The 27197-nt window shown below is 31.7% G+C and overlaps 2 protein-coding genes across 2 annotated transcripts; both read left to right on the forward strand.

Moving 5' to 3' along the window:
• The first annotated feature begins 1690 nt into the window (after positions 1-1690).
• Positions 1691-12691, forward strand: LOC141721729 (dipeptidyl-peptidase 5). The gene is made up of 19 exons (XM_074524792.1): positions 1691-2050; positions 3039-3226; positions 3393-3497; positions 3726-3797; positions 4247-4394; positions 5380-5462; positions 5810-5865; positions 6533-6660; positions 6761-6851; positions 6943-7008; positions 7122-7344; positions 8781-8882; positions 9084-9169; positions 9300-9422; positions 10974-11043; positions 11128-11219; positions 11788-11892; positions 11969-12100; positions 12252-12691. Exons 1-18 carry the CDS (start codon positions 1701-1703, stop codon positions 12080-12082), a joined length of 2202 nt encoding a protein of 733 aa, XP_074380893.1. The 5' UTR covers positions 1691-1700; the 3' UTR covers positions 12083-12100; positions 12252-12691.
• A 4692-nt stretch (positions 12692-17383) lies between these two features.
• Positions 17384-20456, forward strand: LOC141717326 (patatin-like protein 2). Its single transcript, XM_074519408.1, has 7 exons — positions 17384-17643; positions 17787-17968; positions 18377-18569; positions 18672-18833; positions 19399-19701; positions 19779-19954; positions 20184-20456. The coding sequence occupies exons 1-7, from the start codon at positions 17506-17508 to the stop codon at positions 20284-20286; spliced, it is 1257 nt and encodes a 418-aa protein (XP_074375509.1). The 5' UTR covers positions 17384-17505; the 3' UTR covers positions 20287-20456.
• The last annotated feature ends 6741 nt before the right edge of the window (positions 20457-27197 follow it).

Here is a 27197-nt window from a genome sequence, read left to right on the forward strand (position 1 = left end):
ATACAATATGAGAGGCGTTTCACATATGGTTAGTTTATTCATTAGATATAAATTAAGGAATGGAAACAAATAGAGGATGCTATAAAAGTTAAAATATTGTTAATTGCTAAAGAACATATACATGTATTAGATTTAGCAAATAAACGATACTTCATCATCAATATAGTACCTGTATCCATCATCTGAATAAGGATACTTTCATTTTCAAGAAGTGGACTCCACATTCTCGAACTTCTTCACCTGTATTACGCAAGTAGTAATGTAAATACAATATGTATATACATATCGCAATCTAGTCATATGATGAAAATCGAAATGTGAGCATACTGAGATTAGAATTAAGCTAAACTTTATGTTTAGTATATGACTTATAATTCGCATATACCAGCAATAATTTATCTAAATCGAGCATACTTTATGGGAGGATAATATTTGTCTATACTCAAAAAATAAATCCAAATCAAAACTCAATACATGAGGTGTGATATGTCCATAATATACTTGAGAAGCTCGAATGCTGAAAATAATCTAAGAAGATAATATTGGATTCACATATATGTTATGGAAATACATATTTTAGAAGCAAGAAATACCCACAATCCGTTGGAATTTGTATATGGTAAATTGTCTCCATCAGAAATCTTTGTAAGATATCCTCGTTTCACATCCTGTAAATTCAATCAAACAAACAAACAAATATTTGTAGACAGCAAATATCTTATACACATACACATATATGAACGCATAAATAACAAAAATTCGCTGAAAGAATATGAAAGAAAAAAGAAGAAAAAAAATGACACGATTGTATGAATAGAGAATCATTCAAAAATTAGGTTTTATCCGATAAGAAGCATAATAGACACAGATGAATCAACATGTGATTGGTTACCGTGTTTGTGCGGATAACTGATGTCTAATATTTCAAATCTGTGTGATGAGCGTGATAAAAGCCTATCGGCTGCAAAACTGAGTTCAAATTTTGGTAGTTAAGATGGGTTGCTAGAATTACGTTGAAGATTGGTGTATAAGATCCATAAATTTTGTGGATAGTCCATATTATACCGGGTAAAAAAATCCATAACCCTTTTATAAAATGGATAGTCCATGTTTACATGTAAAAATAGTGGTAAAAGTGAATGGATAGTATTCATGGGTTTGGATAGTATCCAGAATTTGAAAAAATAAAAAAGCTAGTTATAGTACACATTAAAAATATATTGATATTGACGAGAGAGAATAAGGAAATCAATAATTATCATTGAATTAGTGTTGTAACATATGTGAGAAAATATTGCAAATCTTTCCTTAGATAAGATGTTTAAATTTTAAAATTCAAAAAATTTCCATGTTTAGTGTTTTGATGGGTAAACTTATATGGATATATCCATAGATATATAGATTTTATACTTAATATGGGTCATGGGTAAATTTATTTACCCATTGGGTAAATTTTGTGGATATATCCATGGATCTAGTGATTTTATACTTAATATGGGTTATGGGTACTAATTTGGAAAATGAGGAAATTAAGGAGTAGTCATTAAGAATATATAGATGTTATTTTTTTATTTTTAAAGTTTTCGAAGAAAAAAAGTAAAATATTTCCATCCTATTTTTTTTGACAAACAATTTCCATTCTATTAATTCATCACTAAAAAATCTCCCCTCTTTTTACCTAACAAAATATTTCAATTCAAATGACAAATTGTTGCCTAGCCACCACACTCTCTCGTTCTCGCCACTACTACTCTCACTCTAATCTCTCTCTCCCCTCTAAATCTCTCCTCTCTCCTCACTCTCTCTCCCTCTTATTCTCTCCCAAACCACATCTCTCTCCTCATTCTCATTCTCTCTCTCGCTCTCATCTTCGACTGATGTCTTCCATTTCACCGCAACCTATAGACACACCGATCGTGTCTCCCTACGGCTCCTGGAAGTCTCCGATCACTTCCGATGTAGTTTCGGGCTCCGATAAGCGTCTCGGCGGCTTCGCTGTCGATTCGAGCGGGCAGTTTTACTGGACAGAGTCTCGGCCTAATGAATCAGGGTAATTAGTTCACAAAATTCAGCTATTAAGTGTTGTTGTTGACTTATTGTTGCTGTCTTGTTGAATTTAAGTTTAATTCGTTTGATATGTACGTTTTCGTGTTTTTAATGGCGATCGGTTGTAGTTAATAAGTCTCGTAAACTTGAGGTTTTTGAAGTTGATCAGCTCTAATTAAGGAGTCTCATAAACCGGTTATTTGAATGCTATGTTTAGTTAATTAATCAGTTGTAGTTGAAGAGTCTCTTAAATTGGAGGATATGCTTATTGATAATATTATTCTTATGCTATATTTAGGTTTAATGACAATTAAGTTGTTGTTGACTTATTGTTGCTGTCTTGTCGAATTTAAGTTTAATTCGTTTGATATGTACGTTTTCGTGTTTTTAGTGGCGATCGGTTGTAGTTAAAAAGTCTCGTATACTCGAGGATGTGCAAATGTAGGTTTATTTTTGAAGTTGATCAGCTCTAATTAAGGAGTCTCATAACCGGTTATTGAATGCTATGTTTAGTTAATCGGTTGTAGTTAATAAGTCTCGTAAACTTGAGGATGTGCAAATGTAGGTTTATTTTTGAAGTTGATCAGCTCTTATTAAGGAGTCTCTAAACCCGTTTTTTGAATGCTATGTTTAGTTAATCGGTTGTAGTTAAAGAGTCTCTTAAACCGGAGGATATGCGTATTGATAATATTATTCTAATGCTATATTTAGGTTTAATGACGATCAATTGTAGTTGAGGAGTCTCTTAAATAAGCGGACGTGCAATTGTAGGTCTAGTAGTGATCTCATAATGTATGTGTGTGGGTTGTGCGCACATTTAATTTTGAAGGCAATAAATTCTAGTGCGTAGTGGTGTTATGGTATGTATTTGGAGATGAATGTTTCTAGCTGAGCAGTAGCTTAATCTGAGGATGAGACTATTGATATTATTATTCAAATTCTACATCTAGGTCTAATAACTAATATTGTATTGTATGTGTGTGTATTTAAAGGCGATCGGTTCTAGTTAAGGAGTCTCCTAAAGCTGAGGATGAGCCTACTGATATTACACCGGCAGGATATGCAGTCAGGACTGTGGCTCAGGAATATGGAGGTGGTGCTTTTAAGATTTCAGGAGATACTGTTGTATTTTCTAATTACAAGGATCAGAGATTGTACAGGCAGTCTATTAACTCTAAAGGTTATTCTCTTGCTGCGGCTTGTATGCATTTCTACTTGTGTAGTTGTTTTTCAATTGTTAAGATTTTTCTTAAATGAATTAAAAGCTTTATTAGTTTGTAATATGTTTTGGATTTAGAATATTGTTACTTGACTTGCCTAACTTGAGTTGTTTTTTGTGGTGGCAGATTCTGTTCCGGCGCCTCTTACACCGGATTATGGTGGACCTCTAGTGTCTTATGCAGATGGAGAGTTTGACTCTCGGTTTGGCCGATATGTCACTGTAATGGAAGGTTTATACTAAAATTCCATGCTTCCCAAATTATGATGTTTATACTTTTTCTTAATTTTTTAGGGTTAAATCTCAATATGGTCACGTAACTGAAGGGCACATATCAGAAAACACACTCAAGCTACCGGCGTCTCACTTGCACCACTGTAGTTGCAAGTAATGATAGGCCCGTTAGTCTTCGTTGTTTACTCTTATACTTACTTGTTACATATTTCTTTTGTGAGGTCAGATGGTCGTGAAAGTCGCTTAAATACAATTACAACAATTGCGTCAATAGAGCTTAACAGTGACAATATCCGGGGTAAGTGCTACTCCCTCTGTCCCTCCCATTTGTTTACACTTTCCTTTTTTGGATGTCCCTTCCAATTGTTTACATTTCAAAACTTTCCAAAAATGGTAAGACTTTTATAATTTTTAAAATAACTACATCCACTATTTCTCTCCACTATACCCACTTTATACATATAATATTAATCGGTCCCACTACTTTACTCACTTTTTCAACTTTCCTCCACTATTTTATCATTTTTCTTAAACTCCGCGCCCCACCCAAATGTAAACATTTGGGAGGGACGGAGGGAGTATTAATTTACTATGTGCATATAATTCTATGTCAATTCTCATGTTCAAATGTTCTTGCAGCATAATTTTTATGTTATTATCAGATATAAAGTTACTATTTTGTACAAGCCATTTTGAAATGAATATAGTGGTTCCTTATAGTCTCTCGTCATGTCATATGAAATACAGAGCCAGAAGTATTAGTTGGTGGCAGTGACTTCTATGCTTTCCCTCGTATGGATCCTAAAGGAGAACGGATTGCGTGGATTGAATGGGGACACCCGAATATGCCATGGGATAGATCAGAACTTTGGGTTGGCTATATATCAAATAATGGGTGAGCAAAGTGTTTTGATTGTCTCATCCTTTTCTTTGATCATATCATTATTTGAGTTTTTCCCTTCTTGCTCGACGGTTCGTGGTTGCATTTAATTTAGCTGTGCTACTTATTCTTTGGCATGTCATTAAATGCTACTTTACGTGGTATTGGGTCTGAGTGTGACGCAAGTGTGCAATTCATCAGTCTCCCTATGTTTCATCTCTTTCCACTCCATGTGACCATAAGTATTTAACCAAAAACCAGCAAACTTTAAAGGTCAATTAATGCTAGCAGCAGTTATGAAGAATTTCACTACTTTGGCCATTGAGACTTTTAATAGGGTGAATAGTAACTTGAACATTAGTGACAATGACACTGAACAGTAGCTTCTTATTCATATACATTTCTTTGCAAAACCTTACATCTTCAAACAATTAGGAAATTGATATAGAAATCAAAGGTCTTGATGCGAATTTGATGATGAACTATAACAATAGAGGATAACTATTAGAAGATATGTTTGGATTGATTAATGACAGAAAATCCACTAGCTCTAAGGTAATCAAGCATTCAATATCAAAGTAGAATTTGTTTGGACCGCAACCCATAGCAAAAGAATAATCTAAGATTCAAATATTAAGGTCTTTTAATGATATCTTATATATGAGTGGAGCCCTAAAACTTCATCAACAAGTTAAAAAATTCAAAAAAATAACATAAAATATGAACTCCTAATAATCTACATATTTAATATAGTTGAACCCCTGATAGATTACAACTAACTTTTATGCATGTATAATAACATAAAATAAATACAAATTGATATTTTAATTTCCCGTGCATCAGTTCTCCCTTCTCTGCATCAGTTCTCCCTTCTCCCACAGCTTCATCATCATGAGCTTTGTAGATCAAACTCATCCACATATTTTAGCTATAGAAATCATTATGAGCTTTAGCTCTGGTATAAATCTTCACATCGTTTACTTGGTATTATTGCTGCCAGAGATATCTGCCGGCGCATCTGTGTTGCTGGTGGTGATTCTAACATTGTTGAGTCCCCAACTGAACCAAAATGGACTTCCGAAGGTAAGTGTTCCTCTGTACTACTTGTGCTGGATTAGCTTTATATACGTGAGCTAGTTATCCATTGAATTCTTCTGTTGCCCGCAAGTTACCTAATTTTTATGGTTGGATATACTTATCCATATAGTACTTACCAAGTTTAATTTAACTTCTCTCTCACATTTGCTCATCCTTTATTTATGTGGTCAGTTGCCAAAATATCAAAAGAAGCCATTGCTTTTGCATGTAGTAATAGTCAGTCAATAACATGTTTTATTTTCCCCCCAATTTAGTTCTGCTCTATTTTTGATTCACTTCTTCCAGTGAACGTAACTACATGCATCAATTATTTTGTTTGTTGGTCTCTGCAGGGGAGCTATTCTTCGTTACAGATAGGAAAAATGGGTTTTGGAATCTTTATAAATGGGTAAGTTATCTCTCTTATTTTTTCATTCCGTTTACATGTAGAATTTTTTTATTCCGGAGACTCAGTAATAAGATATAACCAATACAACTTAATAACTTATCAAATCAAGTTTGTCTCATCTTCCTAAGGTGCAAATTATGCTATTCAGTTGAAACTTTAGACAGTTCTCATACTTGAGATCCCATTATTCACACACGAAATAATATTGTGAAAGAAAACAATACACGGTCCTTGCAACTTATTTACACAGTTGTATATTACGGAACCTTTATGCTAAAGAAAGACATCTTTCCATTATCTTGTCTTTTGTTAGTTTGGATCTCCTTTATCATAGGAGTTCCCTTCACAGCTTCACCTGCTAAAAGATTTTGTACTTCACATTCTCAATAAATCCTACCAACCCACAAGGACTACAAATGAAATCAAACAGGAATTTGCAAATTTATTAATCCTTGTGCAGTTATGTACAAGTTGTACAAACAACTTGAGATGGAGTAGCATTTCGTTGCTGTAGCTTCCTTGAAATATGGAACAAGATACATTTTTTAGGGATTAATTTGTGCATGTTGGCAGTAGGCACCATGCTTTGGTGTGTAGTAGTTCAGTTTGATGTAAAGTGAAATGACAGTTCAATGAGAATCATGAGATGGCATCTATGTGATAACAGGTTGAATCTAAAAACGAGGTGTTGCCTGTTTATCCATTGGATGCGGAGTTTGCAAGGCCGTTGTGGGTTTTTGGAATGAATTCGTATGAATTTTTAGAGCAGAACCATTTGATTGCATGCAGTTACAGGTGAGAACCGGTTACATGCGTATCTGTGTTTATTCTTTAGTTCCCATTCCTTAAATGTTTTATCAAAGTTATTTGAAGTCAAAACTGTTGCTTTATTCAGGCAGAACGGAAGATCATATATTGGAATTCTGGATTATGTCAAAAACAAAATGTCCATGTTAGATATCCCTTTCACAGACATAATGAATATTGTATGTGTGTTACCTAAATTTCACTAGACTTTAAAGACCATCTTTTGTTGATAACATAGTAATGGGTGCTTATTATTTTCTGCTAGTTTAGACCTCGGGATCCTGCTGCTTATACATTGAGGGGGCGTCTGGAGTTCTTCCTCTGTCGATAGCAAAGGTTATAGTTCTCCCTAACACTCAAACTTCTCTGTTATCTCTTAAGTTTCTCTCAATTTCACAGATCAATTTTTTGTATCTGATTCTTAATGACACAAATAATTACTTTGCAAGGTAGCTTTGGATGAACAGCAACTGAAAGCAGTTGATTTCAGGATAGTTTGGTCTTCTTCAGTTAATATCTCGAAATACAAATCATATTTTAGCTTGCCAGAAGTAGTTGAGTTTCCAACTAAAGTACGTGGTCGAAATGCGTATGCATACTATTATCCACCAACCAACCCTGTTTATCAAGCTAGTCAGGATGAAAAGCCTCCACTACTACTAAAAAGCCATGGTATGTTAATTGTTTTGGTATCTTTGATGATTATTGTTTTGAAGGAAAGAGGAGAAAAATGAAGATAAAGAAGATCCGATGATATATCTCAATTTTTTTTGTTATGAAACTGTTGCTAGTCGTAATGTAACTGCTCCTTAAATGTTTACAACTTTTCTTAATTTAATTCTTGTTATCCGAGTCAAGGTGTAGCAAGGCTCAACTAAAAGAGATAAGTTAGAATGGGAGTGCCTGGCCGAAACATTGATATTGGGCCCTAAAAACTAGGGCTTAGGAAATAGACTTAGTCAAGCAGTCATAGAGTAGTTGAATAGTCTGAAGCAACATAGGAAACAACCAGGAACCCAACATAGAGAATGGAGATGTCATTGACCACCGTCATGTCTTTTCGCCTCCCGCCTAGTTGTTTCAAGTTTGTGTCCTACTGTCGTCGTCTCCTTGCTTTCTTAGAACGTGTGTTCTTGATTATCTGGAGAGTAGTAGATATACTTATATTTCTGTCCTTTTAAACTATTTAAAAAGTCGATGGTGTGATTATACATCGCGGTTAGTTATCACAATATCATAGGGGAAGATATATAAGTATTCTGGATTGTATAACACAACCACACCAGATACACAACACATTAAATGATACAGGGCAAGTATGAGGTAACTAAGCTAAAAGCCTAAACAACACTAAGGATGGTTGAAGTTTGGCATGGAGGACTGGCCTATATCCTTCACCCCTTTTTTCCCAATATTTGGAAGGCGAGCAAAAATTGTGGTTATGGCCCACAAGATGACATATGGGGCTCTTTGTGTCGTGAAGCCCTCTGAACATATGTTCTGCAAGTCGCTGTGTTGTCTTGTTAATTAGATATAACACAATTAGTACCGATAAACCACAAGGAATATTGCTTATGTGCTTAACTAGATTTACTAGCCAAGAGACATTCTTGTACTGTTTTAGAACTAAGAATTTCCACTGCTTTTTGTAGGAAAGTAAGGGGTTGGTTTTTCTTTTATTTGAAGAACAAAATGAAATTATTGGAATTTATTTTTAAAGTGAGAATAAGTTCTCTGTGTGAGACTTGTCGAGGGAAAAGTCTCTTAAACCCATCGTGTCCATTTAAATTCTTCCTGTTCTTTTTCTCTTGTAGACCTGCTAAACTGAAAGAGTTAGGAAAAACTTCTAGATAGTATTCTTACACAATTGAGTTCAACGATATCATATAACTAGAAGGATATATGTAAAGGGTGTAGGACTTATAGTGCATATAATTGCTTAAAATTTGTGCATATAATACAATACACTTCTTTCAAAACATTCTGCAAAAAGAGGTTGTTGATGATGCACGTTGTACAATAAAAAGCTGTTATTCAAATGGACTTCGATTAATTTTAATATCGCAAGGTATTAGAAATAATGCAAACAACATTGCTGCTTATTGCAGGAGGGCCTACAGCTGAAACACGTGGAATATTGAATCTTAACATCCAGTATTGGACTAGTCGAGGTTGGGCTTACGTAGATGTAAATTATGGTGGAAGTACTGGTACGTCTTTCGTCTAAGCTATATATGTGTTGCATTACTTGGCTCATTGTGGCCCTAATATTGTCCAGTCACTCATTTGTTGGCAGGTCCTTGTTGCTTATAAAACAAAATATCATTTTTGTAGTATTAATCAATGCATACATTTGATCTCGTGAACAATTTGTACCTTTTAATGAGGATGGATTGAAAATTTTTGCAAAGGTTATGGAAGAGAATATAGAGAGAGGCTTTTAGGACAGTGGGGTATTGTTGATGTCGATGATTGTTGCAGTTGTGCTGAATTTTTGGTAAATAAATACAGAACTCCACCTTTCTCATTCTACCCACATATGCTCGCAAAAATGCTCATCTTTGTGATGTTTATTTATTTTTTAATTAACAATGTTAAATACTATTAATATTACTTTTTCAATCCAGGTGGACAGTGGAAAAGTAGATGGTCGGAGATTATGTATCACTGGGAGCTCAGCTGGTGGGTACACAACGTTGGCTGCACTTGCATTCAGAAAGACATTCAGTGCTGGAGCGTCCTTATATGGCGTAAGTAAATCTTCCATTTCCGCACATATTTCCTATATCATTTAGTTTTATGTATAATAGACATGTCATATATGGAGATTCAGGATTTGGCAGTCATGCAATGTATGGGACAGCTAATAATAGGTAATAATATTTTTTGCTTTTGCGTGTGAAGAACCTTATATTTCTTCACCCAAATTTAGGATGGCAACAGGTCAGTTCAGGTTTCGTGAAATCGAAATGCTTTGGGGCTATAAAATTAAATTCAAAAATCAAAAATCAAAACTGATCCATCTATTTCAGATCGAATTGGATATCCAATAATCAAACATAAAATTTGTAAATGACTTCTATATCACCAATACGTGCATACAACATAGATCATATCTATACTACTGAAATTACAATTGATTAAATGGATTCGTTAAAAATTCAGATGTAATATATTCCACTAGTTAAGTTACCTAGTCAAAAATTAGCATATGATTCTCTAACTAACGCATCAAAAACTCTTAAAAATTGAACTATGAATTGAGCGGAAGGTAGTTAAATGGGTCATTAAAAAATAAACCCTAGCAACATGTCAGATATGACTTCAGAGTAGTTCGGGAGAGTTTTAGATGTAAATTATAAATTTTTATATAGAATATATGCATTTGGGTTTTAAGATGAGTTTCGGTTTGGGTTTGGATTTAGACCAGTGACCAGGTTCCAGGCTATAGATTGGGTTTTGGTACGCCTAAAATCCAAATTGAAACCCCTTCAGGGTTAAAAAAACAAGTCCAAGTCGGGCTTGTTTTAAATTATTCAGGTCTGAACGGATTGGTAATTCACAGGTTTGAATAAAATTGCAATCCCTACCCAGATTGCAGGTCTGAACTCAAAATTCATGCCTAACATATAAAATTGGTCCTCACACTTGTTACCGAAAATTGTGCATGCTTTAATCTTTCTCTGCAGTTATGCTTTTCTTTGCTGTATGTCATAATTTTCTTATTATAAGTTAAACTGAATCCTTGTAGTGATGTTGAGTGCTGACACATGGATCGTATCATGTAATCTAAAGAATGCATTGAGTATTGAGTGATTTATTCTATCACTTCAACTGACAATAAGGGTGCAAATTTTGTGGCAAATAAGAACAAATATAATCTTATTGATTTAGTGATGGTGAAATGAGTGAATGCTTTGAATCCCTCATATATCTTTTTCCAAAACTGCAAAACATAGCAGGAATGAATAACTTGCAAGTTTTACTATATTGAACATAAATACAATTAAATTGAGTTAATTAGTAGATGAATGCACCACAAGAATACGTTGCTCTTAACTAAATTATGATGAAGACAATGCCTACTATGTACAGGCATTGATGATATATACATGCGAAAACTCCTAAATTAAAATGTAATGTAACACATGTAATTATCTTTTATCAACCTCTTCGAGATGGATTTGTTATATCTTTATAACTAAGAATCAATGATATTCCTGCTAACCTAAACGATTTCTGTTTTTTTTTCTTCTTTTGGATGATTACTGTTTTCACACTTATGCTGAATCCTTGAACAGATAGCTGACTTGAAGTTGTTAAAAGAAGAAACTCACAAATTTGAATCCCGTTATATGGATAATCTTGTTGGTAATTTCGACAGCCTAGTTTATATTTATATGTAATGTGTTTCATTGTACTTCATATTTTTCTGAAAAATTTATAATGCTGCAGGAAGCGAAAAGGAATACTTTGCTAGGTCACCCATCAATTTTGTTGATAAGTTCTCTTGTCCCATTATTCTTTTCCAGGGATTAGAAGACAGGGTAAGTACAGCCCCCTCCCCTCTTTGGTGATTTACTGTCTGTATTTAAGTTTTTGTACACCAAATTTGGACTTAACTTGAAATGTGGGTGTTTAAAAAGCATTATTGCTTTTTGCTCAAGAAACTAGACAACCAAACAAATTTTAATTCACCTATGTGGATAGTAAACAAAAAGCTTACTGGTGACACCCGGGCTAATATTTTAAAATGTTGGTTTAAGTGTCGAATAATTCAACTTACTGCCTTACTATTTTTTAGTTCTTATATGTTAGTTATATAATGCTTTTCTTTTCACTAGTTGCATTGCGATCTCTCCCTTGTACCATGTCAATTTTAGTGTGTACATTCTCATAGATTTTGAATCGGAGTTCTATAGATTAAGGCTATTAAGAAGTTAATACCAAGTACTAATTAGAAGCTTCTTCCAATGATTTATGTGTTACTCTAATACGGTAAAAGTACAGGCTGGTTCTGTTTTAAGTATAAGTTGGTCAAAATTAACTAAGAAGTCCAAGTTAACACATGATAATTCCAGTTTCAAGCCTTATCAAGATATTATATATACATAGGTAGTACCACCTGCTCAAGCACACAAAATTTACCTGGCACTGAAGGAGAAGGGGTTGCCTGTTGCTTTGGTGGAGTATGAAGGAGAGCAGCATGGATTCCGTAAGGTATACAAGATAATTAACAGACGACTTTAGACTTCCAGGAGTACTTCAGATCTGATTTGATTTTATATAATTACAGGCTGAAAACATCAAGTTCACAATCGAACAACAAATGTTGTTTTTTGCACGTTTGGTGGGTCACTTCAAAGTGGCTGATGAAATCACTTCCATAAAGATTGACAACTTTGATTGAAGAAAGTTATATCGCAAGGTATCTAATCCCTTAACTTTTCTGCATTGAGGATTGATGTTTCAAAATCCGACATCCCCTTGAGATTTTAGAATTTACAGTAGAGTGTTACATTCATTTATGTTATATATATACCAGTATTTATCATTTAAACTCTTTTTTAATGGTGTAGCATGTCAGTAACTAACAAATGGAGAGAGATTAGGTATCCTTCTGCAACCAAACTGACTTTATTTACAGCAGAGAAGAAGGATTCACATTGGTCAGTGTGCCACAGTAAGAGCTTATTTGCTGATTTCCTGCCAGTGTTGGTAAAAACAATGTTCTTTTAATGGATCAGCTTCATAGTTTCCAGCATATGTTTACAAGTTTTGCTCAGTTACATTTCATAGGCTAATCACAATTTTTATCTCGATTCCGTCATGACATCATATGCTCAAATGCTTCAAAACTGAATGTAGTTCAAACATTGCTGAAAGTGTGATGTATACTTATATAAGCTGTGCTTGATAGTTGATACCATGGCCGCGGCCACTCTCAGTACACCCTCAACTGTCAGATTCTAGTTTTGTACAAGTTTATAGTAAAAGCGAAAGTACCAATTCTTCACCATGCTCATGGCAGCTATTTGTTTTTTAAAGGACTTTTTGAGCAAGTTATTAAACTTGTTAATTCATTGTTATAAAATTGATTTATTAATCTTCTATCCTACTTTTTATCTTCTATCCTTCTTGTGGAAAGTTTCCGGTCGTTACCCAAAAAGTGAATCAAAAGATCGAGTTAACTTTAATATTTGTCAGGTTATTTAAAAGATAAACTATATAATCACCTCTACGTTACGTTGTATCAATTTTTCTAATTAAAATATTTTATGTACTTTGTTTTAGGTAGTTCAGTATACGAAAACGGTAACCCCAATGGCCATTTGGCCAACCCTCTTGGCGCTTTCAGGAAGAGACTTTTGGCATGAATCTTCGGTTATCATATCTTATACTCCCTCGTTCTTCCTCCCATTTGTTTACATTTGGATACGGAGATTAAAAATGTCTCCCTCCAATTTGGGTTGTGCACGGAGATTAAAAAAAAATAATAAAATAATGAAAAAAGGTTAAAAAATAAGTAAAAGCGTAAAGAAATGATAGAGACTGGAAATCATATTTTCGGGTATCATTACTAAAATTTACCTAGTTCTCTCAATTTAGATTCGATTATGTTTCTGTATATCACTTTCAAGTTTCAATCAAGCAAGATAAAAAATAGTTGAAATTTATCTTAATACTCTCTCAGTTTGTTATTAATTATCACATTTTCTTTTATGAAAGTTAAATTGATCAAATTTTTGATCAAGAATTAAACATTACTCTTATTAAAGTAGATTAAATATATATTTCAGTGATATAATTTTTTATATTTTATTCAACTATAAAATATTAATAAATTTTGGTCAAAATTTAGCACTGAATCAAAATCACACAACTGAATGGGACAGTGGGAGTATATTACAAAAATCTCTCAACTTCTGAGGGAGGCAGCTTATAATTACTGTAACGGGTCACTTGCCTTGTACTTTTCTGCCTCTTGAACATCCACCATTCACGTGATTTCAGTGTTCAACTACGCTGTAATTCGAGTAACTCGAATTCGAACTCGTTTATCAGTTACAACTTGACTCGGTCCGAATTATGATCAAATTACCCCCGCCCCTTCTTTCATTCATTTTACTAAATCTTCCTCTTCAATTTAACGTTCAACTGCAATTTTCTATCCAACTTGTTACGTAATGAAGGCAAATGATTTTACATGATATACAACTCCTAATCTCGCGAATACCCTCGTTCCTAAAAATCGAGATTTACAGAATTAGCACAGTAAGAAAAAATGTTTGCATTTGTTCAAATATATATCGTTTTTACAACTTATTTATAATATCTGGGATAAATTATTAGTTTCTTTTTGACACGAGGAATTGAGGATTAATTAATATATATTATTTTGTAAATATTTCACAAGAAAAGTACGGGGAACTTTGTGGTCGTTAACTTATAAAGTTAGTCAAACCTCGAGTACACTTTATGTTTGTCAAATACGTGTATAAAACATTACCCATACTCCATTCGTCCTAAAATATACCACTCGGTCCATTCGTTTCTATACACTTTCCTTTTTGGGATATATCATTTAATTCTATAAATTTCAAAATTTACCAAAAATAATAAAAATTTTATAATATAAAAATTAAGTACACCCACTTTCTTCCACTATACTAACTTTATACATTTAATATTAATTGACCCCGCCACTTTACCCATTTTTCCTACTTTTTCTTACAACATTTCACTTTTTCTTAATCTCCGTACCCAAACCAAACGTATACGATTCAACGGGACGGAGGGAGTAAGTTATTTTGATTTTTTACAAGGTGTCTAAAAGTCATAGTTTGACATGTCTTTTTTAATTTTTTTTGAATTAAAATTTAATATGTATATTTTTATTAAAAAAGAAAATTAAAAAATTAATTTAAAATACTATCTTTTTTATTTATCATAAAATACGCATAAAAAATTAAAAAACTTATATATATATATATATATATATATATATATATTTTTTTATCGTAGGTAACCCGCAGCCGCTACCCTTCGGGTGCGTACCGGTAAACCCGTAGCCTGCAAATCACGTGAACCAAGATAAACCGCATTTAAGCGACAGACTCTGACTCAGGAGACATAATTATAAATTCTTCTCCCGTGAGATTCGAACCTGTAACCAAGAGGATAGTTTTCCTCTCTTTAACCAGCTGAGCCAACCCTTGCGGGCAAAAACTTATATTTTGGAAGGAGGGAGACGGGGAGTATCATGACGTTTACGGAAGTAGCTAATGTTGTTTAAGCATATACCGAGTCAAGCTTTCCCAACACACTGGGCGCTTTGTTAAAAAATCCAACTAAAGACTTTTAGCTAATGATTCTAGAATTGACTGTATGCATGCATGAACCTATTTCTAACTATCACATCTTGATTAACAATAACATTTCTTGATTTTTCTTCGGCTCTGTTTGGGATTGCTGTTAAAAATTGCTATTCTGTTAGAAAAAGTGCTGCTGAAAAAATGTTGTTGTAAAAATCAGATGATTGTTTGGTAATTTTTTTGATACATATATGTTTTGATGCAAAAAATTAAAAATAATGATGATTTTGGTAAGGTTTGATGGTGAAATCAGCATCTGCTTACCGCAACAGCTGAAAAACAGTTTTTTCTAAAAGTATGGGGGACTTGCTTTCTCTAAGAACAACATTTAGGCCAAAAGCACTTTTCCGAATATCAGTTTTTAAATTTTACCAAATAGTTTTTTAATTACTTTTCAGCGAATTAAATCTATTTCTAACTATCACCTCTGTTATAGAAATCAGCCGATTTTTTAAAAATCCCCCATAAATCGCTCAAAAATCGGTCAAAAATATTGATCCGATTTGACCGATTCCCGATAAATCATCGCCGATAAATCATCTGTTTTTAAAAATCGTCCGATAAATCGTAAATCGGTACCTCAACCGAATAATTCCGATTTCCGAAATCTGTAACACTGACCGTCACATCTTAATTAACAATAACATTTCCTGATTTTTCTTCGTCTTTCGCCAAGATGTCGAACATAAGAGATGTACGAGACTCTTTTATTTAATGTATCAATTGTGCTAGTTTTTTAGTAACTTCGTAATTTTCAGTCGCATGTTAAATTTTACGACGAAAATCTAACATTTTGTCGCATAAATAGAAGTTAAATCAGAAATATTTAATATTATATCTTTACAATTAAAATAATTTCAAAATTAAGAGTTAATCCTCTGTCGTTCCAGTTTAATGAGTTCGATTCCCGCTCATCTCAAGAATTTCTTAGAACATATACTCATTTGTAAGGTTATAAATCATATTTGTCAAAAAAATGATTTCAAACTTATTACTCTTTCCGTCACGCCGGATTCTTTATATTGGGAGACGGGGGATCAACAACATTTTAAGGCTCCTGTACATCATAATTTCCTAAATAATTTAAAATATTTTTTTTCTTTTAAATAAAAATATAATATTTAAACTTTTATACAGGAAAAGAAAATTTTAAAAATAAATTATAAAACTATAATTTATATAATAACCTTAAAAAGAATATAGTGACCCGGAGGGAGTAACAAATTTCGAAAGTGCGAAGATTGAAAGGTTAGGTCAGTTTTTGGCGCTAATATAAAAAAATTTGTAATTTTTTTTCTGATTAAGATGGTTGTTTCGGTTTTGCGTTTCTTAAATATTTAAACTTTGATCACCGGGGTGATCAAATATATGCATAACAATAACACAACTACAAGAAAACTTTAACCAGACACAGCAAATATATCCATTTTTAGGTTTGTTATTCATATTAGGTTTATAAAAGATCTATATATTTAATATGATCCATTTTAATTATAGAAACTTTGCAATACAATTATAAATATGAATTGTATTATTTATGATAAGTTTTTAATACAAATTTGAAGTAAACTTTAAATTTTGACAAATCTATTTATAAAAATAATCTCATAAAATATATAATATAAAAATAACTTAGGTAACGAAAGTAATATATAAATAACTTAATTTTTCAGAATTATATTATTCAATTTTAAATATAATTTTATTTATTTATTTTATTAAATAATTTTTGAAATATCCGTGTGCAAAGCACGGGTTATAAACTAATAACTTGAATATTCAAACTTTGATCACCGGGGTGATCAAATATATGCATAACAACAACACAACTATACAACAAAACTTTAACTAGACACAGCAATTCAATGTGGCCTAACCGCAGACCAGAACACGTACATTTTCATTACACCAGAAAGTTCAACGCCGAGACGAATTCGTGGAGAAGAATGGCACGTAATTAGTCCTTGAGAGTCATATATCAGATTCTTAACAAGTCAATTCTAATTACCAACAGTATTACAACAAGACTAAACATTTGAATTGTTGATACATATGAAGCAACGCTGCATGCTTCATTGAACTGTCACTTTCAGATAGTGACAGTAGGTAAGGAAAACAAGGTATAGTTCATTTATACGTAAATGATCCCGTCACTCTAAAACCTCAGAAGGTGTCAGAGAAATGTCCATGTCCGAGTCCTTTGCCAGCCTGAGCTCTCATACCATGTTAATGAACCAGTCGCTATAAAACCTCAAGGTGTTAGAGGAAGACTCTTCCAGGATCGTATACGATATCTCTCGTGATGTAGATGCCTATAAATTAGGTCGAGCTGGGGATATGTTATAGCCACATTGGATCAACTAAACATAAAAAGAACTCAAGCTTATTTGCTCTTTACGTACTTCAAATATTTTGTTTCTCTCAGAATTTTTCTTAGACATCTCTTTCGTATTATCAAATGGAGAGACTATCATCTTTGCTTCAAATCCAGCCCCCAACTTACGGGAACCTAATTACAGTTCTCAGTATCGATGGAGGTGGTATTCGAGGCCTCATTCCTGCCACAATTCTCGAGTTTCTCGAGTCCCAGCTTCAGGTAATCAATCGACAATTTTTTTTTGATTACTAGTTAACACTTCTTTATAAGTTGCCTAGCTGTGTTGGAAGGCGAAGAAAAATGTGCAGAACGATAAATATCAAATACGTACTTTTGACATCATGTGTTTCGGATTGTATCAGGAGATAGATGGTGAAGAAGCCAGACTTGCTGATTACTTTGATGTCATCGGAGGCACGAGCACTGGTGGTCTCGTAACAGCCATGCTAACTGTCCCTGATGAAAACAAGCGTCCACTTTTTGCTGCTAAAGATATCAAGCCTTTTTATCTCCAACACTGCCCTAAAATATTCCCACAGAGAAGGTAATATATCCAACTAATTAAGACTCTGTTTGAGATTGCTGTTAAAAATTGCTTGCTGTTGTAAAAATCAGATGACTGTTTGGTAATTTTCTGATATGTATATGTTTGATGCAAAAAATTAAAAATAATAATGTTTTTGATAAGATTTGAAGGTGAAATAAGTATCTGTTTCCCGCAAAAGCTGAAAAGCAACTCGTTCCAAAAGCATGGGGAACTTTTCTCCAACAATAACTTTTAGGTCTAAACCACTCTTCCAAAAAGTAACTTTGTAATTTTACCAAACAGTTTTTTAACTGCTTTTCGGCAAAAAACTATGATTCCTATCAGAAACAGTAATACCAAACACATCCTAAGTAATGCTGCTTGAAGAAAACACGAAAAGGTGATTAACAGAGCATCTGGTTTCAGTATCAGGGGCATATTTGGTTTGATCAGGAGTGTATTCAAACTATTTTCGGGTCCCAAGTATGACGGAAAATACCTTCATGATGTTGTAAGAGAAAAGCTAAGAGAGACTAAGCTGCATCAAACACTGACAAATGTGGTTATTCCAACTTTCGATATCAAGCGTTTGCAACCCACAATCTTCTCGACTTATGAGGTCAGCTAATGATCATTAGTACACACCTTTTTGTTTCCGTATAATATGTACCTTATACTTGAGGATCATGTATTGATGATATGATCTTATATCCAACTGCAGGCCAAGAAGAACCCGTGCTTCGATGCTGGACTATCTGATATATGCATTAGTACCTCTGCAGCTCCAACTTACCTTCCTGCATATAATTTTGATACCTGTGACAGTGAAGGGAATGTTCGTGAATTCAATCTCATAGACGGCGGTGTTGCAGCCAATAACCCGGTATGTATACACTCTGTTATCGAATTCGGCCGATTTTTCAAAAATCACTGATAAATCGCTCAAAATTAGGTCAAAAATATTGGTTTTTTTTTGAAAATACCTAAGTCTAAAAACATTTTTACAAAAATATTGTCATTTTTTTAAAAAATTTGCAAAAATACTATTTTTCATTTTTTTTTGCAAAAATACGGTTTTTTGGCAACTGAAATTAAACTGCATGCAAGATTTGACGAGTTTCTGCAACTATATGCAATCTCAAATCAACCAAAAAAACTTTATTCAATTAGTTGCATATCTGGTTGATTTTGGTTTATTCCATATTTTTGCAAAAAGAATCAGAAGGTAGTAAAATCGCAAAAAAACTTAAAAAATTAGTATTTTTGGTAAATTTTCAAAAATATTTATCCGATTTGACCGATTTCCGTAAATCGCAGATAAATCATCCGATAAATCGTAAATCAACCGAATAATTCCGATTTCCGAAATCTTTAGCACTGCTGTGTATACATGAATCTAGCCATTTAGCAATGAAGTAACGAAAATTCTAACATTTTTTCCCCACCAGACATTGGTTGCCATGACTGAAGTAACGAAACAGATATTCGATGGAAATCCAGATTTTTTCCCAATAAAGCCTGTGGACTATGGTCGGTTTCTGATAGTTTCAGTAGGAACAGGCTCTGCAAAGATCGAACAGAAATATGATGCGAAAAGTGCAGCCAAATGGGGAGTTTTGGGATGGTTGCTTCATCATGGATCAACTCCATTGGTGGATGTCTTCACTCAAGCTAGCAGTGATATGGTTGATTACCATCTTTCTGTTGTTACTCAGGCTCTTCATTGCGAAGCAAACTATCTCCGAATTCAGGTAACATTCGATTAAAACGAAGCATGTTAACTGAAATTCTTTGATCAAACACATTTTTAAATGTATTCGATATTCAGGAGGACACGTTGACAGGAATCGACTCATCAGTCGATATATCTACTAAAGAAAACTTGGAAAAACTAGTCGGAATTGGAGAGAATCTGTTGAATAAACCAGTTTCCAGAATAAATTTGGACAATGGAGCTTATGAGAAAGTCGAAAATGGTGGAACTAATGCAGAAGAATTGAAAAGGTTCTAATGCCTATTTAACCATGTTCTGATATATGTTTGTTCAAGCCTCCGAGGGCTGATCTAGTAAATGGCGCCCGGGGACACTTGTCCATCCTAAAATCAAATTTTACGTTTCTGTGTCTTCCCAAAATTTACCCCGTCTCCCCCGGAGAAAAATCGATATATTCCCCCTCCCATGTGTGTGTTTGTGTCTGATCGGTAGCTAACTAGGCTAGACTTACACTTGCAGGTTTGCGAAATTGCTGTCGCAGGAAAGGAGATTAAGAGAGCTAAGATCTCCACACACCAACAAAGCTTTGAAGTCTGAGGGTCATCAGCTCATAATTAACTAGGCTAACCATGAATGTTACCATAGCTCCTCCAATGTTGCCATCATTTAGGGTTATTAGTTGATTAATGATTATGTTATTTATTCAAAAGACTTGTGTAAAATTCATAGTGCAGTATATGTTATGATCATAGATTTCAGATCAGTGTACCCAACCAATTTTTTACATCAAGGGTCAGCATGTTAAGATTTTTATAAAATATAATTGCCTTTTTTTTTAAATTTTTTTAAAATATAATGTTCAAATCTTAAAATAAAAAAAGAAAATTTTAAAATTAAATTATATAATTATACTTTATAATAGTCCTTAAATTACGTGTCATGATAAAAACTGTAAAAAAATTAGCTGAACAGACGAAGTAACGTAATTCATCTACAAACCAACCACTTCTACCGCATTCTTTAAAATCATTTCATTCATTACATACTCCAACTGCATATCAACCAATACGTTCATTGCATTAAACTACACACCTTGATGTAACATATCTGTTGGATTATGTGTTAGATGACATTCTTGTAACTAGTACCACTTTTAAATCCATTAGTTGGTCTCATGTCAAAAGAGATGGTAACTCAGTAGCGCATCACCTTGCTAGGTTATTCCCTTTTGGTTCTCAACAGGTGTGGGAGAATCATTGTCCCACTGAAATTGTCCCTTATATAAACATGAATATCTTGTCTCTTGATCAATGAATTAGTTCTGTTTTTGACTCTCAAAAAAAAAAAAAAAACTACACACCTTGATGTTAATGTTTGATTTAGGGGTGTAAATGAATCAAACTGTTTGTGAGCTACTCGAGTTCGGCTAGTAAAAAAATCGTTCGGTTTGAAAATAATCGAGCCGAGCTCGAGCTTTTCGAATTTTTAACCGAGCCGAGCTCGAACTTCTAATTATTCGGCTCGTAAGGTTCGCGAGCCTTATTGAACCTCTATTATTTTTAATTTTTTATTATAAATATAATTTAATGTAAATATTTAATATTTATTATATATTATTTATTTTTATCGAGCCGAACTCGAGCCGAACTCGAGTCGAACCGATCACATTTCCAATTTTTTGTTAATATTTAGTGAATTAATTCGAGTTTTTGAGCCGAACTCGAGCCTACCGAACCTTTTACGAGCCGAGTTTCGAACTTGAAATTAAAGGCTCGATCGAGCTCGAACCCGAATTATTTTAATCGAGCTCGAACCGAGCCTGACAGTATTTAGCTCGGCTCGACTCGATTACACCCCTAGTTTGATTCAAGCAGCTTCAGTTATTCTATTTAAAGCATATAACACAGGGCCAAAATGAGGTACACGGGCCCTGGTCGAAATCCAAATAACGTAGTTAACATGTTACACGTTTTGATTTATGGACACATGTATCTATCATATGACATTTCAGTATTTGGAAAAAAAATTGAAATATTTTTTTGTAATCCTTGACAAATTCCTACGTGTAAAAATGTTCAAAATATTTGTGAAGTATTTTGAAATATTTTTTTGATTTATCAACAGTACTGTCATGAACTGAAAAGATTTAATCAAAATATTGTGTTCCCCTATAAAAATGGAGGTGTCCCATAATTAATCAGCCCAACCTAAGTAACTCAAGCATGTGAAAGCCCAGTCTTGTTTCATGTGGGCTTATTTAATAGCCCAACCCATAAACCGAAGCCCAGTCTTGTTTCATGTGGGCTTATTTAATAGCCCAACCCATAAACCAAAGAAACTGTGCCTATAAGGAAGCCCGAAATTGTTGTTGTAGACAACAATTGACATTATTGCAATCATTTAGGATTAACTAGTTTATAGCCCGTGCTTTGCACACGGGGATCTCAAAAATTATTTAATAAAATAAATAAATAAATTTATAATTCAAATTGAATAATATGATTATGAAAGACTAAATTATTAATATAATAAGTGTATGCCATCTACATATTATGATAAATTTATTTAAGAACTACTTTCGTTACATATGTTATTTTTATGTTATATATTTTATGAGATTATTTCTATAAATAGATCTGTTAAAATTTAAACTTTACTTCTAATTTGTATTAAGAACTTATCATAAGTGGTTTTCAAAAAAAAAAAAAACTTACCATAAGTAACACAATTCATATTTAAAATTGAATTGCAAAGTTTTTATATTTAAAATGGGTCATAATAAGTACATGGATATTTTATAAATCTAATATGGATACCAAACCTAAAAATGGATAGTCCAATGGGTCAAATTCAAGTTAAAAATCATATCCGAACCAAAATATGGATACTAAACCTTAGGAAAGGGTTATCCAACAATTTATAATATATAGATATGTTACTATTGAAATTGCGCCAATAAGAGTTAAATTTGTAGCTTTGATTGACAATCGAAATAGCATCTTCAACAAACTCTCAGAACAGGTTGTTCTTCAAACTCTTTTAAAAAATAGTGAATATTATTAAAAACTGAAACTCCAAAAAACTCTTAAAAGCTTTTTAAAATGTTAAAAGTTTTTTCTCTCTCCTCTTTTTTAAAAAATAACCACTTACTCTCGAGTTATATTTTATTATAACAAGTCCAACATTATCTTAAGTCAATCCTTATATATAATATAAAAAATTGGCTCTTAACACTTTAAGACAGGAATAAGTAGTTTAATCTCACTTATATCTACTTCTTATTTATAATTAAAAATGCACTATTTCAATTAAAGTAGCAGAGAGAATGATGATATATCCTATATTTTATTATAAAATATAAGTTGAGAGTTTCTTAAAAAGAGAAGTTGTTTTTTAAAAATAAGGAATGAATGAGTGTTATTAGTGATATAAAAAATTATTGAGACATTGTTGGAGTGAGTTCTTTTTTATGTCACTCCTTAAAATCACCTTAAGAGCATAAATAACTAGCCGCTTGGACTTGTCTTATAAAGTCCCTCTCTCCAATCATTTATTTACACTTTTTTTTTGATGTTTTATTCAATTCTTTACATTTTAAAATTTATCATAAATAGTAATGTTAAGAAACCTAAGCTAAAAGCGCAGGTGGGGTTTATGTTAGGATCATAACTATTTATTTAGCGAGATTAATTATTTATCGAATATTTATTTAATAAAATTCTACTATACTTTGGCTAAGAGTCTCCAAGGTTTCCATTCGATATATTTTTGAGAAAAACAACTACTCCCTCTGTCCCGTTGTTTTTTATACATGCACTGTTTGCACGTATTTCGAGACTTTTATAAAGTATTGTTTCATAATGTTTTTTTTTTTAATTTTTTTTTGAATAAAAGTTTAAACATGAAACTTTTATTCAGAATTTTTTTTTTAAAAAAATATTGTGAAGTTATACTTTAAAGAAGTATTGAAAAGCGTGCCGAAAAGTAATGTATAAAATTCAATGAGACGGAAAGAGTACTTATAGTTGAACAGTTACTTATTTACAAGTTAAATTTGAAATAGGTGGGTTGTATTCGCCTATTGAGTCATGTTGCTTTGTGTGAAGGTGGTCCAGAAGAAAAATGGAGTTGTTAACGTGTATGTCACTGAGAGTGCATCACATGCATGACGTTAGACGTAAACCTGATCTATTTGGTGTGCCTCGTTACAAGTTGAATTGAAATGGAAAGAAAGAAAGGAAGGAGGGTAGGTAAAATACTTTGGGTTTCCCTCGTAGTAACAAAGTAATTCGTGTTAAGTACGGGACGAGATTAAAAATAATATTAAATTAGTCTTTGCATAAAATTGAATCTCATAATAATTTATGCAAAACCCAGATTAAAATAAATAAATAAATACTATCAAATTATATAACTAAAAAAAATCGAATTCAAGTATAATTATAAAATTTCACCGTATATTATTTTACTAATATGGCTTATAAATTTTGTTATAATTTTAGTTATATATATACCTAATTATTTTATTTGTTATATTAAGCTAACATGTTAATTTTTACTAATATGATTACTTAAAAGTAAATGCACGCTTGGATGAACACAAACAAATAAAAATTAGTGTGAAAATAAAGTATACAGAGTAGAAATTAATTCGTGTGACTTGAGATTTAATTAAATAAAATTTTAAAAATAATTATATAATTTTTCTAGTAGTACCAAAAATTGGTAATTTTGTGTTTTAATAGAAATTGCTTTCGCTTTTTAGTATAGATAGTTGATAACCTGTGTAAAACAAATTAAAATATCGAATTAGTATTTGTAGTGCGAAAGATGGATCAAAATTAGTATTTGTAGTGCGAAAGATGGATCAAAATTAGTATATTAATTAATATAAAATATTAAATTGATACTTGCAAAAAATAATAATGCAGTTAAAAGGAATCGAATCTGATATGAATTTTTTCACAATAATTCTAGTCCTACATTGTTTTAAGAAATCTAACACATTAGTTTTATTTTTGTGAAACGAATTATATAATTATCTTATGAACAAAATTTTTGTTATTTTAGATAATTTAATATTAATTAACATTATTTGATAATTATCTTATAATTAGCCTTTTCAATTTTATTTATTTAATATTTCTTAATTATTGATGAAAAAATAATTTTCAAATTAAGAGCAAATAGACGCTTAGATGAACACTAACTAATAGAAATTAAAGTTTAAAAAGAATAAAACTCAATTTGTGTTAGTTGAATACCAAATTTTAGTACTTTTGTACTTCTATACTTTTGTGCTGCAATAAAATATGATTTCGTTTATTAATAAATAGTATATATTTTAATTATCTTATTAACCAAATATTTGTTATTTTAGATAATTTAATATTAATTAATATTATCTTATAATTATCTTTTTCAATATAGTTTATTTAATATTCCTTAATTATTGATAACAAATATTTTTCAAATTAAAGTAAATAGACGCTTGGATAAATACTAACTAATAAAAACAAAGTTTAGATAGAATTAAAGTTAATTTGCTTTAGGTAAGTACCAAAATTTGGTACTTTCATAATTCGGTATTTTTGTTCACCGATAAAACATGATTTCACTTATTAATAAAGAATATAATTTGAGATAATTTCACTCTAAAGCTTTCACTGCTCCAAAGGAAAATAATTTATCTTTTTATCATTTACTTCTTTACCTTTTAAAAACTCAGAAATAAGACCTAAATTTATGTTATATGTTCTCTTAATTCACATTTTCTGTATCTGTTTCTGTAGTCATTAGCTAAAACATCTCAGTCAGCTTTTAACCAATTTTATATCTTATTGTAACACATTAATACATACATATATCATATTATATTTATATTTAATACATATATGTTAAAATTCTTATTTTTTTTAATTTTCGTTTTGATTCGGTCATGATATTATATGGATATGCTTCAAAGCTATCAAATTGAATAAAGTTTAAACTACACTGAAAGTTTGATGTATACTTGTGTAAGCTGTGCTTGAAGCTATTCGTTTTCAGGACTTTTTGAGCAAATTAAATTTATTAATTCATTGTTTTAAAATTGATTGATTAATCTTATAATATCCTCTACTTGTGGAAAGTTTCAGGTCGTTAACCCAAAAAGTGAATTAAAAGGCTGAGTTACCTTCAATATTTGTCAAGTTAATTAAATGATGAATTATATTATCAGCTCTACGTGATAGCAATTTTTGTAATTAAATAATTTTCTATATCTCTGGGTATAATATATATACTCCTTCCGACCTAATTTTTTTATCTAGTTTTGATTTTTTGGGGACAAATTAACCGAACATTAACTAACGTTTAGTATAAAAACAGGAAAATGCATATTAAAGTATATTAAATGTAAAATACTATGGGTATGTGAACTGACTTTATATTTTTTCATATTAAAAATAATTTTCATATAATTTGAGTCGATTTTTTACGGTCTCTGGATAAGAAAATTCATCTGTTTGTTATATTTCCAAATTCTTTTAGATACAAAATCACAGTCCGTTTTAATGTAAAATTGATTCTCGATTCAATTGAATTTGTAAATAAATCATCGTTTTGTACATTGACGGATTTTAATTTTTTTGTAAAAAATATCCTTATCGACTAAATGTGTATGTATATTATTTTGTAATTATTCTAAAAAAATGAATTAAATGAACAACATTTAACTTCTTTTAAGAAGAGAAATTGTATATCGGCCACTTCACGATTCAACGTGGAATGATTAATGGGTAAACCAAAACTTATACCAAAATATTTATAAAATAACGGGATAGTATAATTGTTGAAAAATTAATTTGTAGGCTTAGACACCTTCAATGTTATGAAACTTTTACTTAAATAATTTATGTGGCATCTATGTGTCAAGTATATGTGACAATTTAAATAATATGTAAAAATTGTTACACTCAAATCTGTATATCCTTAATAAAATTTATAGACAATCATTTTTTGTTGATTATATTTGTCGAGTAATAATAGAAATATAAAACAACTATCAAAATATTCCTAATATGTTTTAATTTGTGTGATTCATATTAACATACGGGGATCCATTATATTGATTAGTAATTAATCAATCACAAACTAACATCTCACTTTTTGAGAAAGTTTTGGGAATTAATTTTTTGGACCTGTAGAATTACTCATATATGTCCAATCAAAAAATTCCTTTGATATAATTGTAAATAATCAAAATATAGATAATATAACTGAGCATATATCAAATCCCTTGACGAAAAATTTACAAAACTATGACAATCAACCATTACAGTTAAGTATTTTATATTTTAATATTGAAAATGATGTTATATAAATATGCACAGGATATCGTATTGTTATGAAAAAGATTACCACTTACAAATTATTTAAGAAATTTTTTTTATAATAACATTTATATTTGGACCGTGTGGAAATTTCTGGTCGTTAACTTATAAAATAAGTCAAACCTCGAGTACACTATATATTTGTCAAATATATATTTGT

The sequence above is a fragment of the Apium graveolens genome, chromosome 4 (genome assembly GCF_009905375.1).
Source record: "Apium graveolens cultivar Ventura chromosome 4, ASM990537v1, whole genome shotgun sequence".
NCBI classification, from domain to species: Eukaryota; Viridiplantae; Streptophyta; class Magnoliopsida; order Apiales; family Apiaceae; genus Apium; species Apium graveolens.

Excerpts from the sequence above, each read along its gene's own strand:
- LOC141721729 (XM_074524792.1), top strand. The coding sequence starts at position 1,701 with ATGACAAATTGTTGCCTAGCCACCACACTCTCTCGTTCTCGCCACTAC. Across the intron at positions 8,883-9,083 it reads AAATTATGGTGGAAGTACTG|GTTATGGAAGAGAATATAGA; the intron begins GTACGTCTTTCG and ends ATTTTTGCAAAG. Across the intron at positions 11,044-11,127 it reads TTATATGGATAATCTTGTTG|GAAGCGAAAAGGAATACTTT; the intron begins GTAATTTCGACA and ends ATAATGCTGCAG.
- LOC141717326 (XM_074519408.1), top strand. The coding sequence starts at position 17,506 with ATGGAGAGACTATCATCTTTGCTTCAAATCCAGCCCCCAACTTACGGG. Across the intron at positions 18,834-19,398 it reads GTGTTGCAGCCAATAACCCG|ACATTGGTTGCCATGACTGA; the intron begins GTATGTATACAC and ends TTTCCCCACCAG. Across the intron at positions 19,955-20,183 it reads AATGCAGAAGAATTGAAAAG|GTTTGCGAAATTGCTGTCGC; the intron begins GTTCTAATGCCT and ends TTACACTTGCAG.